At 38.9% G+C, this 14,865-nt stretch overlaps 1 protein-coding gene across 1 annotated transcript in view; it reads left to right on the top strand.

The window, feature by feature from the left end:
• Positions 1 to 13,435, top strand: part of ghrhrb (growth hormone releasing hormone receptor b) — a 32,950-nt gene extending 19,515 nt beyond the window's left edge. The window contains exons 4-13 of the mRNA XM_027024090.2: positions 2,843 to 2,940; positions 5,358 to 5,455; positions 5,643 to 5,775; positions 6,556 to 6,709; positions 7,314 to 7,374; positions 9,431 to 9,500; positions 9,622 to 9,713; positions 9,908 to 10,037; positions 10,243 to 10,284; positions 10,405 to 13,435. Coding sequence (XP_026879891.2) covers positions 2,843 to 2,940; positions 5,358 to 5,455; positions 5,643 to 5,775; positions 6,556 to 6,709; positions 7,314 to 7,374; positions 9,431 to 9,500; positions 9,622 to 9,713; positions 9,908 to 10,037; positions 10,243 to 10,284; positions 10,405 to 10,587 — 1,061 coding nt within the window. The 3' untranslated portion in view covers positions 10,588 to 13,435. The remainder of the gene's footprint in view (positions 1 to 2,842; positions 2,941 to 5,357; positions 5,456 to 5,642; positions 5,776 to 6,555; positions 6,710 to 7,313; positions 7,375 to 9,430; positions 9,501 to 9,621; positions 9,714 to 9,907; positions 10,038 to 10,242; positions 10,285 to 10,404) is intronic.
• Positions 13,436 to 14,865: the final 1,430 nt, after the last annotated feature.

Here is a 14,865-nt window from a genome sequence, read left to right on the forward strand (position 1 = left end):
ATTGTGAGACTGCTTTTAGTGATTATTAATTTGGTGAATTCATCCTACAACAGAACCTCAGGAGCTAATTTAAAAAAAAAAAACAGCTTAAAATTAAAAGATTAGGTACTTGTTTGTTTACATATCATGCATGGAGTACCAATACGGGAACTATTGCAAGCTATTGGTCTAACAGCAAGACTATGGATAGACAGTGAAGACTGTCTCTTCAGATTTGGAGACAGGGAGGCACTGAGAGTAGACGGGCATCTGAAGGCTGGCATGAAGGTAGCCAAAAACAAACTACATCTCATTTTACCAATAGCTCTGGCCTATGGAACATGCAGCAGGAGATCCAGGCAACTGCTGACTGTTGAAGCACTGTCCATAGTTGGAGTAACTGTAAATGCCTCCCTTCTAGAAGAGCTTAACACATTTGATCACTTTGAAAACCAGCCATGCAAAGCAAACCTGTGAGAACTCAGCATTTTCCCTAGCAGATTCATTTCTCTTTCTGACTGCAGGTGAAGTTACACACAAAGCCCCTGAACCTGCCTGCCTCCCAGAGCAAGCACTGAGAGCATATACCAACTTGCTGCCTACCACTCACTGACATCTTCAGTCTCTTCCTGGCTGAAATCAAAGTTCTCATATGCTTTAAGGCCTTAACTATCATTCCTGCACCTAAGAACACCACATTTATATAACTCAATGAGAATCCCCTTACACCTATCTTAATAAAGTTTACAGAGAGACTGGTCTTAGCATGCATATATTAATAGCAGCACACAGGACAAACACCTGTGTGCAAACCATGCAGACTGACCCACTAAAGATGCAGTGTCTGGTCATTCACATATCACCAGCAAACCGAGGAAATCAACCACCTCTGTCAGAATGTTGGTCATAGACTTCATCTGAGCATTCAAGGCCATCATTCCGTCCAAGTATTTTTAAGATTGTAAATCGGGGAATCAGTAACACCCTTTGCAGCTGAGCTTTGGATTTCTTGACTGGCTGACCTCAAACTGTCAAGCTGGGTGACTATACTTACATTAACAGCATTTGGCACATGCCCTTGTCCGGAATGAGTTACAGAAATGCTTTGTAGTCTTTAAGAAAAGCATATCCTCATGCTAGCATAGGTAGATAAGTGTCAAGAATACTACCAGTCTAATGCATTTGCTAAAATTTGAAAGAGGACAAAGTTTTTTAATGCATATTTAAGTGAACAGTGACTCAGTGAAGAGGTGATTCTTCAGGCTTCATTTGAAAACAGCCAGTGTCTCTGCTGTGCCTAGTGGAATGGTGGTTCAATTCAAGATGTACAAGAGGCTCGAAGGCAGCGCGGTGCAAAACGGGGATTATTTATTGCTTTTAGCACTTTAAATCAGATACAAATTGCTATTGGGAGCCAGTGGAAGGAATGCAGCAAGGAGGTGACATGGAAGAACTTCCGGAAGTTGAAAACAAGATGCGCAGCTGTATTCTACATGAGTTGCAGGGGTCTGATGGGGGAAGACCTAGTAGTCCAGTCTCTACAAAGGACAAGGGACTGACCAAGCACCAGACAGGCTGCCATGGAGTGAAATGGCCAGATTTACCTGATGTTGTAGAGGAAGAACCTGCATGACTGACACAAGTTAGCAATATGAAGAGAAAATGAGGGTTGGCTATCTAGAAGTTACCCCAGGGTTGGGCGCCTTGTCAGTTGAAGTCGTCCAAGAGTTAACGAGCTCTCGAGTTCTTGACGTGGGGAGGCATATCCAGCGATGTATAACAGCTCAGCATTGCTGCAGTTTAGCTTCAAGTGATGAGCTTCCATCCATGAAGAGATGTCTGCAAGGCATGCACCTCCTCCACACTCATCGTAAACACAGTCTGCCCCAAGGCTGTGTTCTCTCACTCCTGCTATACACAGCATACACCCACAACTGCACGCCAAGCATGACTCATCCTCCACCAACAGGTTGGCTGATGACACAACAATAGTGTATCTCATCACTGAGGATGAGGAGGTGTATAGGAAGGTGAAACACAACTAACACAAAGCAAAGCGATGAAAATACAAGGAACAGAGCACGCATGTCCTTTAGCATTGAGGGGACAACTGTGGAAAGAGTGAGCAGACTTAAATTCCCTAGAGTTCATACAGCTGATGATCTCTCCAGTACAGCCAACACCTCTCATTTGGTTTGGGCATTTGGTTGTAATTCAGCACGTATTTCATGTTTGCCTTGCAGTGGTAAACTTTGAACTTTGAAAAATGACCAACATGCCTCCAGTTCCTACTGACCAGCTGCATCATGCTCAGTCAGTCAGTTACTGCTGCAGACTGTAAATCTCTTCAGGAGCTAATGAAAACTGCTCAGGTCTTAGAACTGCTCTTCCACTCATATTGGACACGTAGCATAGAAGATGCCTTAAAACCCCCAGAATCATCACCTCAGGTGCCTCCCACTCAACCTGGAAAGGGTTATGGAAATATCAGAGTATAAATCAGCAAAGTAAAACAGTTTGTACCCCCCTGCTTTTTGATGCCATAACCCTGACAATAAACCAAACACTTTCAGTTATTCAGTACATTTGTGCATATAAATGCTGGCAATAAACTTGAATGGAAATATATTTTCTTAGCGTAGCTTTTAGATTTTATGTTTACATTATCATTTCACATTGTTTTTATTAGTAATTATAATTTAATCATCTAATTGTTTTGTTCAGTTGTTTTGGTCAATCAGTTTTTTGTAGTTTTCTTCTTTCTGCTCTCATATGATTTGCTTTTATTTGTTTTTTTTCTTTGTAATGCACATGGAGCTGCATTTTAATGCATGAAAAAAATACCTCTTTTTTTTTTCCTCAGGTTACATATTTCGGAACTGCACTGAGAATGGCTGGAGTGACCTGTACCCATCTCATGCGAATGCTTGCACAACTGTAGACAACCTGACCGAGAATGAGGTGACAACTAATTCCACCGGATTCTTTCTGTTATTAATCCATTTATACAGGCTTACTACATCTGCCAGTTGCTGTATAACTATTGTTCTTAGAATTCAGTACATTTTACCAGCTCATTTACTCCTTTGGATATTCTTTAGTTTCATTTTCTCCATCATACATTGGCTGACAGAACTGATGCATAAATTCAATAGAGAAATCCAGAAACGGGTGTGGGTCAAAAACACCATGAAGACTGAACAAGCAAGTTTTCAAAACACTAATGGAAAGTGAAAAACTCGACAAACCAAGAAGTGGTCTTAAACAGGCAAGCCATCAGGACCCCTCAGAGTTGCAGGCTACTAAGTAGTGGCAAGTTAAGAGTAGATAACAGATATAATTGGTGACTCGGTAACAGAGGGACTAAAATACAATGGAAATAATTGATAACAAGGTATAGGTGCAGACAATAGTGTGACGAACAAAGGGGGATGTGGGGTTGGGGGTGCAGAATTCTGGTGAGACTGTCCTCTGGTGGCCAGTGGTGGTATTGCCTAGAACTGTAGTGACATTGAGATTGACACTGAGCAGCATGGTGGTTTGGTGGGTAGCATGTTTGTTTGTCAGTGCTAAGGGTGCATGTCTCTGTGTGGGTTTCCTCTGGGGTCTTTAATTTCCTCCCACAGTCCAAAAGCCATGGAGGTTAGGTAAAAATTGGTTACCCTAAAATTGAATGTGTGTGTGTGTGTGTGTGTGTGTGTGTGTGTGAGAGAGAGAGAGAGAGAAAGAGAGAGAGAGAGAGAGAGAGAGAGAGAGAGAGAGAGAGAGAGAGAGAGAGAGGGAATGCCTGCATGCCCAGTGATGGATGGTGCTATGTCCTGGGTTGTTCTCTCTCCCTTTCCTGTTCCTGATGTAGTCCCCCAGGGGGCTGTGGTTTCTGGTTGAGAATGTGCTGTGTGCATTTGGCTGCTTCTCACTGGTGTGTTGACTGGATGTAAAATTGTTGTGTTGTGTGTTGACTGTGAAGTGTCCTTGGGTACTGAGAAATGCGCTATATAAGTGTAACATAATATCAGTGTGAGAGTGCATAACTGGGCACACGGGGTTTTCATCTCATTTAAATGGAATGGCAGGACAAAACAGAGGGAGGGAGGGGCAGAAAGAGAGAGAAAGAAAGGATAGGCAAAGCAACGTTTCTTAGCCCAACCGCCCCACTATTCCTCTTCTTTGCACTCTTCTTTTTTTCAGTCTCCCTCTTTCAACCTCTTTAGGGGCAAATTGCTGAATATGCAATCAAATGCTAATGAGAGCTTTAGAGATGCTGTCTTGAATTAAGAGGATGCTAATATGCTAATCCTTAACACACACTTGTACACACATGTAAACAAACTGACACTAACACTTACACAAGTCTGGGCACATATGAATGCATGTACATGTGCACATACACAAAGACAAATAAGTATATGTACACATGCTCTATGGTGAACATATTAGAGCTAAGAGTGGAACATGCCATTAATGTGAACAAATGAATTAATGTGTCCGAATTGGCACACAAGAACCCTATACACCCTTTCTTCCTTGGTAGGTTTAGTTTTCTCCATCTTTCAGTAGAGGGGATATATTATAATAGAGGAACCTAGAGAACCATTAAGGGTGATCGTGGACTAATTTATAAAATTGTGTGGAAAAGCTTGTTGAACCTGAGCATGTGTGACTATTCTGCTTTTAATATACATTTGTTGCAGGTGTTTTTGAGGGGCACAGAATAAAACACAAAGACACATGAAGAACAAGACACATTTGGAACTATTTACTGTTCCACACTCATTTGAATGTTGTGGGTAGTGATGTGTCATTGCTTTCCACTGGAGAATGCATGTTAACATACAAGAAGAGTTAGGCACAGCCAGCCGAAGCTATCTGGCTACCAAAAAATAAAACATACTATGCTGTATTGTTTCCAAAAAAAGTGCCTCATTGCATTGAGTCTCTTGAATATGAAAATACTTGTGGTTTTTTTGTTTTTCTTATGAGTCAGTGACCCATATCCATTTTCCATATTTCATAGGACATTGTCACTGGCAGACTTTTTCTTTGAAAATATGTAATTTATGGGTTATGTTCTACAAGCCTTGGTTGTTTTATGTGATCATCTTGTAAAGCACCAGAATATGATGTGCACCAGAATTTCCCCTACAATGGACATAGTACTAAAAAGGCAAAACAAAATCTGAAAAATGGACTTCTGCTTTAACCTTTTATTTAGTTGAGGCCAGTATGCAATACATTAAAATGAATCATCTGAAAACTGCAGAATTTGTGCAGAACTGTATTGTTATATCATCTCAGACTATATTAGAGGCAAGCTGAACTGAGCAGACTCTGCTGGGTTCTCTTCTTTCTAACTCTCGGTTCTCTTGCTCTCCATTTAGATGACATATTATTCCACCTTCAGACAGGTCTACACTGCAGGCTATGCTACCTCTCTCATCTCCCTCATATCGGCTATCTTTGTCTTTACAGCCCTCAGGTACTGTAAGGAGCATCCCATCTGAATGTGAATATAAAAGAAACCTGATCCACATTGGTGGAGTATGACTGCTAAAGCAAACTGAAAACAACATTTTTATCTACTGTTTGTTGGTACTACTCATATATTAAGAAGATTCCATCCATATCAGCATAGATCGAATTTCTTTCTTGCAATTTGAAAATAGGAAATTCCACTGCACGAGGAATTATATCCACATCAATCTGTTCTCCTCCTTCATCCTGAGGGCCAGTGCAGTCTTCATTAAAGATGTTGTCCTCTTTAGTGATGAGGACCATGACCACTGCAGTATGTCTACAGTATGTCTCACACACAAAAAAACACATCATGCACATCATGCACATTTGCCATGTTAAGCTGTTTCCACAGTCAGAATTCAGCAGATATTGCAAACCATACTTGTTTGGATTGGAAATCTTGTGGAGCATGTAGATCTGCAGTGCAATTATCTTTATCTGTACAGTAAAGGAAGATTGCTCCATGTCAGTCATATAGAAAAATATTCGCGGTAAAAAGAAATGGGTTGTAGTAGTCAATCTCAAATTAAAGCTTACATAATTACCTAAGTGTTTATATAATGATTCAATGCAGATGCTTTGTACCATATTAACCCAGCTTTACGTCTTCCCATTGTGCACAGATAAGTCTTGATGCTTGACTCATTAATGTCATTGATTGAAGTAAGGAGAAGATTGGAAGAATGTGAACACGTTAGAGACTGTTACTTACCTTTAATGGATCATGCCAGTTTATGTGTAGAAATTAGGTGCTCTTACTATAACATCTCCCTAATCAATGTTTGATAGTGTTGTCTATATCTGCCTCTCTGTCTCACTCTTTCTCCCTCACACACACACACACACACGCTCACACTCACACGCACACACACACACACACACACACACACACACACACACACACACACACACACACACTCACACACACACTCACACACACACACACTCACACACACACACACACTCACACACTCTCTCACACACACACACACGCACACACACACTCACACACACACACACACACACTCACACACACACACTCACACACACACATTGTCTTAGGCCTCATGCAAGGCCGCAGTGGCCTTTTTCCAGTTCAGCATCCTCGCTAACTATTTCTGGCTGCTGGTGGAGGGCATGTACCTGCAGACTCTGCTAGCTTTCACCTTTGTTTCCCAAAAGAAGTATTTCTGGTGGTACATCCTTATTGGCTGGGGTAAGCACATCAGAAATGTCCTACACTGTCATTTTTACATTTGGCAGACATCCTTATCCAGATGCTTACATCCATTAAACCAGCAAATAACAAAGGCCTCAGGAATGCAGAGTACATCTTTAAACCCTGAATAAATCCATGACCCTAAAAACCTAATTTGAACAAATACAAGTACAACTTAAGCATTATCTGGGTCAGCAGTGCCGAGTCCTGGGCCTGCAGAGTTTTGCCTTTTCCTACTGGAAAATACTTATCAACTAATTACCAAACATTTCAAGGCTGTGTTATGAGCGGGGAAATGAGTATATGAGCAGGAAGAGACTAAAATGTACACTGTAGGGGCATTCCCTAACCAGGTCTGGGAAAGAAAGATCTGCAAAAAGCAACACTTCCAACTTTTTTGTACTTCAAGATGGACAAGGTAGCTAGATATATAGCAGCGATTAAATCTATGTAATAGTAAAATTTTTCATATGTGCAGATCTAAACTATGCTTGACCTGAAGGCGATTTGCTTCTTGAATATGATTTTTTTTTAAAAACATGTTTCACAGCATACTGCTAGGATTGTTTTCTGTTGCTCAGCTGTTTGTTGCATCTCTTAGGCCTTCCAACAACAATATTGACCATTTGGGTGCTGGCCAGGAATTTCTATGACAACAGAGGGTAAGTGCTTCACCACTTCAAACTAACAGGGGTTCCACAGGTTTAAAGGTGCCATAGAATGTATTTATTCAGTATGTTTAAATTGTTCTTTGATGTCTATTGTAGTGGAAATCTAGAAATAAAGCATCAGAGGTGTAATTTGTCATTTGTGCTTTATTGCGAGCTTTTTGCTGAAAGGATCCAAGTCTCACTCAAGGTAGAATAGAGCCAAGAGTAAGGAGGTGGTCACACACTGAGTTATTTATACACAGTAAGAAGCAGGAAACCATTCTCGAGAGCATGAGGCCAACAAGAGGACAACTTCCCACAGAACGTTGTTCTTGAGAAGATCACCACACATGATGGCATGTTTCCTGTCACAGAGTTGAGGCATAACAGACTTCAGTTCACTAATTTTCCATCACACTATATAGAAGGTATATTAATTTATTTGGGGGAAAAAATGCCCAGCTGCAGTTTTCCATGACCACTGACAATCCTATATTTGGCCCTAAAATGATTTCTTTTTTTACAATCCTTTTTTGGTGGGCTAAGTCAGCTCTGCTCTGGTTGACTTGTTTATGGCAATGCACTATAATGGCTCAAAAACAAACAATAGATAAAAATCAATCAATAACTAATTAACTGTGAGTGGTGAACCATGGAGCATTTAGGCTTCCATCTGCATATGTATGAGCCTGCATCAGAGGATATTTCAGTTCTCAAACAAAACTGATTAACAGACTGACTTACCAAAAAGTTGTTTCCACCAGTTAATGTTAAGTAAGAGTGAGATGGGTTTGATATCTTCTGAGTTGTGTCTTGATTAAATAGAAATGACAAATTTACCTGACAAAGGGACTGACAAATATGCATCTTATATTGTAGATTTATGTGCCAACTCCAGCAATATCTTTGAATGAGACTGAATAAAATGAACCTCCATGTAAATAAGCTAGGTCATCAAACTGTTTAGAAGTTAGCTCTACTGTCTAGTTAGGGCAGATCTACTGTCTCGATAGGGCAGTGGTAGCTCAGTCGTTAAGGCACTACACTTCAAATTAGAAGCCAAGTTGTTTCTTTTGGGCTCCTAAGCAAGGCCTTTAACGCTCAGTTGCTCAAGTTGTTTTCAGTCATAACTGTAAGTCACTTCGAATAAAAGTGTCAGCTAAATGCCAAAAATGTAAATATACTTGCTTAGACCTTGCTAGTAGCTAACTATACCTATCCTAGCTAGCTACATGTCTTCAATCCTAACATCACAAAGCTTTCAGTGTAAGACCATGTGGATTCAACTGACAAGCTACTAGCTACTTTCAGGTTGTGGTCAGGTTGTGATGCTGATAAAGTTAGAACTGCCATTCTTCTTGGTGTCCCTGAGTGAAGCCTTCTTTATATTGTCTGAGGTTTAAGAAACTGAAGTTTGGGATCCTGTTAAATATTAATGTCAACCATGTCTGTTGCTCCATTGTCATTGTTTTGTTCTTCACAATAGCTGAGGAATTGTTGAAGTTTTGGCTGTGCAGGTCCATGATAATATTTGCTGGAGTAAAACTTGGGCTACAACATATTTTAATCCCTTTTAAAATATTGCTTGATGTTATTATGTATCTGAATTATTTTATATTTTAATAAATTCCAAGTAAAGCTAAACAAAAGTAGAAATACTAAATAGATAATTTAGGCTAATATTTGCTGGAGTAGAACTTGGGCAAATTTTAGGGGAATATTTATCAATCTAGAGTATCACGTAACAGTCTAGATTTTTTCAGTTGGTGCATTTTGTGACCCTGTTTTGCTTAAGTTTCATTGAAGGAGGTGACACCAGGGCACCTCTCCTTATCCAACTATACCAAGGTGAATACAGTTTTCCATTCTATGGCACCTGAGTGTTCAGCAGGGGGGGTTTTAAGCAGACACACATGATGTTCAAAATGATGTCAGCATTATACAAGTGTAATGCTTTGTTTTATATTTGTTCATGAATGTTAACTCATGAATAAAGCATGAATAATTGAAGTAGCATGAATAAATTTGCTGAGGGAATAGACATTGTTGGCTAAACTCAATGTTGAAGGTGCTGGGATGACACAGACATAGCCCTCAATTGGTGGATTATAAAAGGACCAATCACAGCATCCCTTTTGGTAAGTGCAATATGAAAGAGATGAGACCACGAAAGACAATTCCACCCTTCAGCATTAACTGATATGCTGAATACACTTCTCTAAGATTTGCAATGATCCATTTTTATTCATGTGGCTCTAGGGAAACTTCATCATCTTCATCAATGTAATCAGAATACTCGTTCAGAAGCTGAAGTCTCCTGGAGTTGGAGGCAATGACACCAGCCACTTAACGTAAGGCCTTGAGGTTTCCGACACAAGACACCTCGGACTCGTGAGACACACTAAGCCATGTTTTGGTCCTCGTTGTTAGATAATTGAACACACTCTAATGTGAAGTACATCATAAATAAGGTTCTGGATAATATTTAGATGCACAGAGTCACTGCTGAGGACTGCATGCTGATGAAGACCTTGTATGCATGTAGGAGGCTGGCTAAGTCCACTCTGTTCCTGATCCCACTGTTTGGCATGCATTACATGGTGTTTGCCTTCCTGCCGGAGAGCACAGGAGAGGATGTTCGCTACTACATCGAGCTTGGCCTGGGATCTTTTCAGGTTAGCCCCCTCGTCCCTCTAGTGTCCAGAAAAAAATAGGATCACGTAGAACTACTTTCTAAAGGGCAGTGCACTTTGCTGGATAATATTTAATCTCAAGAAACAGCAGTGTATGTACATTTCACTAACATGATAAAAGGAGCAATTTTGGTATTGTTTCTTTTTTTTTGCTGTAATTAATGTCTGTCTTTCGCTTTTCTTTTAGGGTTTTGTTGTGGCTCTGTTGTACTGTTTTCTCAATGGAGAGGTAAGGCACAAACTACTTCCTCACAGCCTGGACGTTATTGCAAATGTAATAATGTTACACGCAGTGTGTGTGTGTGTGTGTGTGTGTGTGTGTGTGTGTGTGTGTGTGTGTGTGTTTAAGGTGCAAGCAGAGCTGAAGAAGAGACTGTGGAAGTGGCAGATGCAGGGTTACCTGAGTTACAGTAAGAGGAGGCGGACCCTGTTTACAGAGAGCAGCACGATCACACAGATTTCTGTTCTAGAAAAACAAAGCCCCAAAGAGCAGGCTTCCAGTGAGCTCAACAACAGTATTTCAGCAGTTTGAAGCAAGGAGACGCTTAAACTCATTCACCTTTTCTGTCCATTTTGTCTCAGAAGCATCCCCTATCTCTGTAATAGTTTTGACACCAACAAAGAAATGAGACCATCATGAATATCATTAGTATTAGTGTTGTTAATGCTGTTAATATCTTTCATATGAAACAGCACAGATGACATTTAAAGTCAGGGATGTGACGCATACTCTCACAGTTCATATAATATGTTATATACAGAGAAATATTGCCATGTTCTCAGTGGTGGTGGTGTTTTGAGCAAATATGTAAACTTTAAATATTTTAACATTAAATATTTTTATTTTAAATTTGAAGATCTACATTTTAAGAGGGTATAACAGGTAATAATAGCTTATATAGTGGTTTTGTTGGTGAAATATTCCAGAGAGTGCCAGTCTGGTTTCTGTTTCCATTTTCTTCAGTGCACTGCCACCGATCTGTGTTCTCTGAGAAACACTTGCACAGTTCCAGTCTCTTCTGTTTCTTTGTATTGTGCACAGTTTCATCCAGTCAGTGTAAATGCATTTCCCACTCAATAGGAAACTGAGAGTTGTGTTTATAGAGTCCTTGTTCTTTGACCATCTTCACATAGCTTACCAAAAACCATGCTGTGTCTGCCATTTTTCAATTGTATAGGGAGTGGGTGAATGGTTCTTTTAGCTTTTAGACCATTTATGTCATCTTGTTTGTCCATAGTTCTTTGTTTCAGATGTCTGTTGTCTCATCACTCTGCTTTTCCCTTTTTGTAGGCTTGTCTTTGATGCTCATGAGAGCTTTGCATGGTGTACCATAGCTTTTATGATTTTACTGTCAAAGACTAGCAGTGTCAATTACTTTTATGGGATTTCTTTAGCGCTTTGGTCATACCGTAAATGTGAGTTGTTTTTGCTAAGTATTATATAAACCTGTGATTATTTTCTTAGTATGTCATAGTTCCATTTTTTTCCCCTTGCCCTGAGCTGCTAGCCTAATTTGAATTCTTTCAAAAATTCTTGTTGTTTCCAAATTGCTTACTGTGATTCTTGTAAGCTAATGATAGTGTTAATGTAAATCAACTCTAAAATAGACACCAAAGCTAAAAATGTTGTTTTATACACATTTAATTGACCTAATTCAGCTAAAATTAGAGGCCTGAAAAAGTGCTTTTATTCCAAAGTGATAAAATACATTAGCAAGAAATACCCAGACTTTACTATGACATTCATTTTTGAAGGCTCTGTACATTTTATGCTACAATTTGGGTTATGTCTGTGTATATATTTGTGCAGTTCTGTATGTGCAGTTATATCTTCCCTTCTGGAATGTGCTTTTGGCTTCAGCGAGCCAGTTTTACTGCCTTATAGGTCACTTTTGATATATAATTCTACTAAAAGCTAAATAATTGTATGTGCCCTTGGTGTTCATTTCTGTATTTGTATGAATAGCTAATTAACTATAAGGTGAAATTCTTGTGTGAATTTTAAATAAATGCAGCATATTGCACAGTACACTGGCCCTATGTGCACGCACACACACACACGCACGCACGCACGCGCACACACACACACCCACACACACACACACACACACACCAGAGTGGAGAAGCACTATGGGCCATACAAAGCTTTCTCTTCTTGAGTGGTATTTTCAATGCTTTTTTTCACTATGGTTCAAACATGGGTTGATTTTAACATCAATATATGTTTTTAAAAAATGTAGTTAATCAGAACATGTTTTGGTTTCCAATTATATTTTTACAGTTATGCATTGAAGCCACAATGTACATAACAAATAAGGAATACCACACCCATTAGCACTGCACAAGCTGCATGCTTAAATCATCACATACTTGACTCACACTGCGACGACAAGTGTGTAGGTTAAGTAGGCAGTGTTTATGTGGATATTTTGTTTATTGTGACTCTGTATGAAATACTATTATTTATATAGATGGGAAAAAGTAACCATACAGGATCCTTCTTCAAGATGGCCAGTACTATTGTTTTTAAATCTATGACATATGTTTGACTGGTTTTACAGATAACAGCATGACACCTATAGACTGTCAGCAAACATACTCTGCAACCATATCTGTTTAAAATTAAGAAACTGGTGCAGTTTGAATAGGATGAGTTTACAATGCAGTTCACATGCTGGTAATTAGTATTGTATGAGCTTCCCTTAGACTGATTGTTAGCTATTTTATCCCCATTGCTCCAGTGCAAAGATAAAAACAAAATTGTGGATACCAAACATGTTGGCTGATCAGCTTCATTTGTGGGAAGAGGAATATTTTGTGTATTATGGATTTGGCTTCAAAACTGTTGTCTTATATAATTCTGCCTTGAAAACATCTTACTCAAGAATGCTTTGCAGTGTATATATATCTGGAGCACTAGACTGTAAAGGTTCCTGTTTAATAGAATTAAGCTCTTCGCTTAAAATTGTTGTTAATTGGTTGTTGCTTAATGTTTCTGTAAATAAGATTACTCTGTTATAAATATTAATATAGATTACTGATACCTTATTATTTTCATCATGTGTAATTTAGATATTAAATCTACCAGTGTGACTTTCAAATACAAAGGTTCATTTGATTTGCAATAAATTACATTCCACACTGCATTTTTAAAGACTAAAAGACTATGTTAATATAACAATTTTAAAGGATTTAAAGTGTGCCGACTGACAGCAATGGTCAGATGGAAATAAAGAGAAACAGATTTGAATGGTAAATATATCCTAAATTTTTGTGCTTCAGTTGTTTGTACAGTTTGAATTTGCGATAAACAATTTAAATAAACAATTTGTTTCCACTTTCTTTTTAAAACACAATGCTTAATATTTAGTTTGACCTTGTTGAGGCATTTTTCAAATAAGTTTAAGATATGTATTTACTTATTAAATTTAAGCATATAAGTATTCACTTATTAAACTGTCTTTGTGTGTTTTCTGATGGGTTTTTAATTGAAAGTTAAGGGTAGCATAAATCACTGGAAAGCAAATATTGTTCCACTGGCTTCATATTGAACAAACAAACAAAAAAAAAATTATACACAGAAATGACAGAGAGGACAATAAGCGGAAAAGAGGAAAATTTCTGCAGACATGAGCATGTCAGTGAACTAAAACCTAAAACATCTGGAATCAGTTAAATCAGCTGGAATCAGTCTCTCTTAAATGCTAAGATACTAATACTTACTAAGCTTCTGTAATAACATTGATTCTCATTGTTTTGTGTTTGGATACCCGTAGTACGCTATGTTACCAGAAGTATTCACACTTCTGCCTTCGCACACATGTGAACTCACGTGACATCCCAATCTTAATCCGTAGGATTTAATATGTTGGCCCACCCTTTGCAGATATAACAGCTTCAACTCTTCAGGGAAGGCCTTCCAGAAGGTTTAGGAGTGTGTTTATGTGAATTTTTTTACCATTCTTCCAGAAGCACATTTGTGAGGTCAAACTCTGATGTTGGATGAGAAGGCCAAACTCGCTCATCCATGGCTTTATGGACCTTGCTTTGTGCGCTGGTGCACAGCCATGTTGGAACAGGAAGGGGCCATCCCCAAACTGTTCCCACAAAGTTTGGAGCATGAAAATTTCCAAAATCTCTTGGTATGCTGAAGACTTAACAGTTCCTTTCACTGGAACTAAGGGGCTGAGCCCAACTCCTGAAAAACAACCCCACACCATAATCCCCCCTCCACCAAACTTTACACTTGGCACAATGCAGTCAGATAAGTATCTTGAAATCTTGATGTTAAGATTTGTGCTATATTCACCAGCCTTAATATAAAGCATATTCCATTGTTTTTCTTTGTTTTTATTTTTTTGCCTGGAATCTGTGAAAAAACATGGCAGTATTGCATCCCTCAAAGTACTGGTCATTTCAGATGTACTCTTGTAAATAGTACAGAGGATGCTAGAGGGTGCTATGCTATTTTGGTGTGGCTATCTTTAACAATGTCTATAAATGCTTGTTGCAGCTCATTTGGATATTGCTGAAAACTTAGCAAAACCTTTGCTTCCTCATTCTGTTTTTAGTACCTTTTAAGGGCCTTCGGAAAAGTAAATATAAACCTAAATTGTATTTGTGAGTACTTAAGAACGCAACATGAATTGAAGCAAGTGTATGATGATCTAAGCTTGCATTTTGCACATGGATAAATGGTAGGTATAAGTGGTCCTTACTTGTTAGAAAATTTAGCCTCAGTAAAAAACTGAGGTAACAAATGTCTGACACCAAACATGTCTTGGCTGACTACATCTGGGGTCAAGGGAAA

The sequence above is a fragment of the Electrophorus electricus genome, chromosome 3, assembly GCF_013358815.1.
Source record: "Electrophorus electricus isolate fEleEle1 chromosome 3, fEleEle1.pri, whole genome shotgun sequence".
Classification (NCBI taxonomy): Eukaryota; Metazoa; Chordata; class Actinopteri; order Gymnotiformes; family Gymnotidae; genus Electrophorus; species Electrophorus electricus.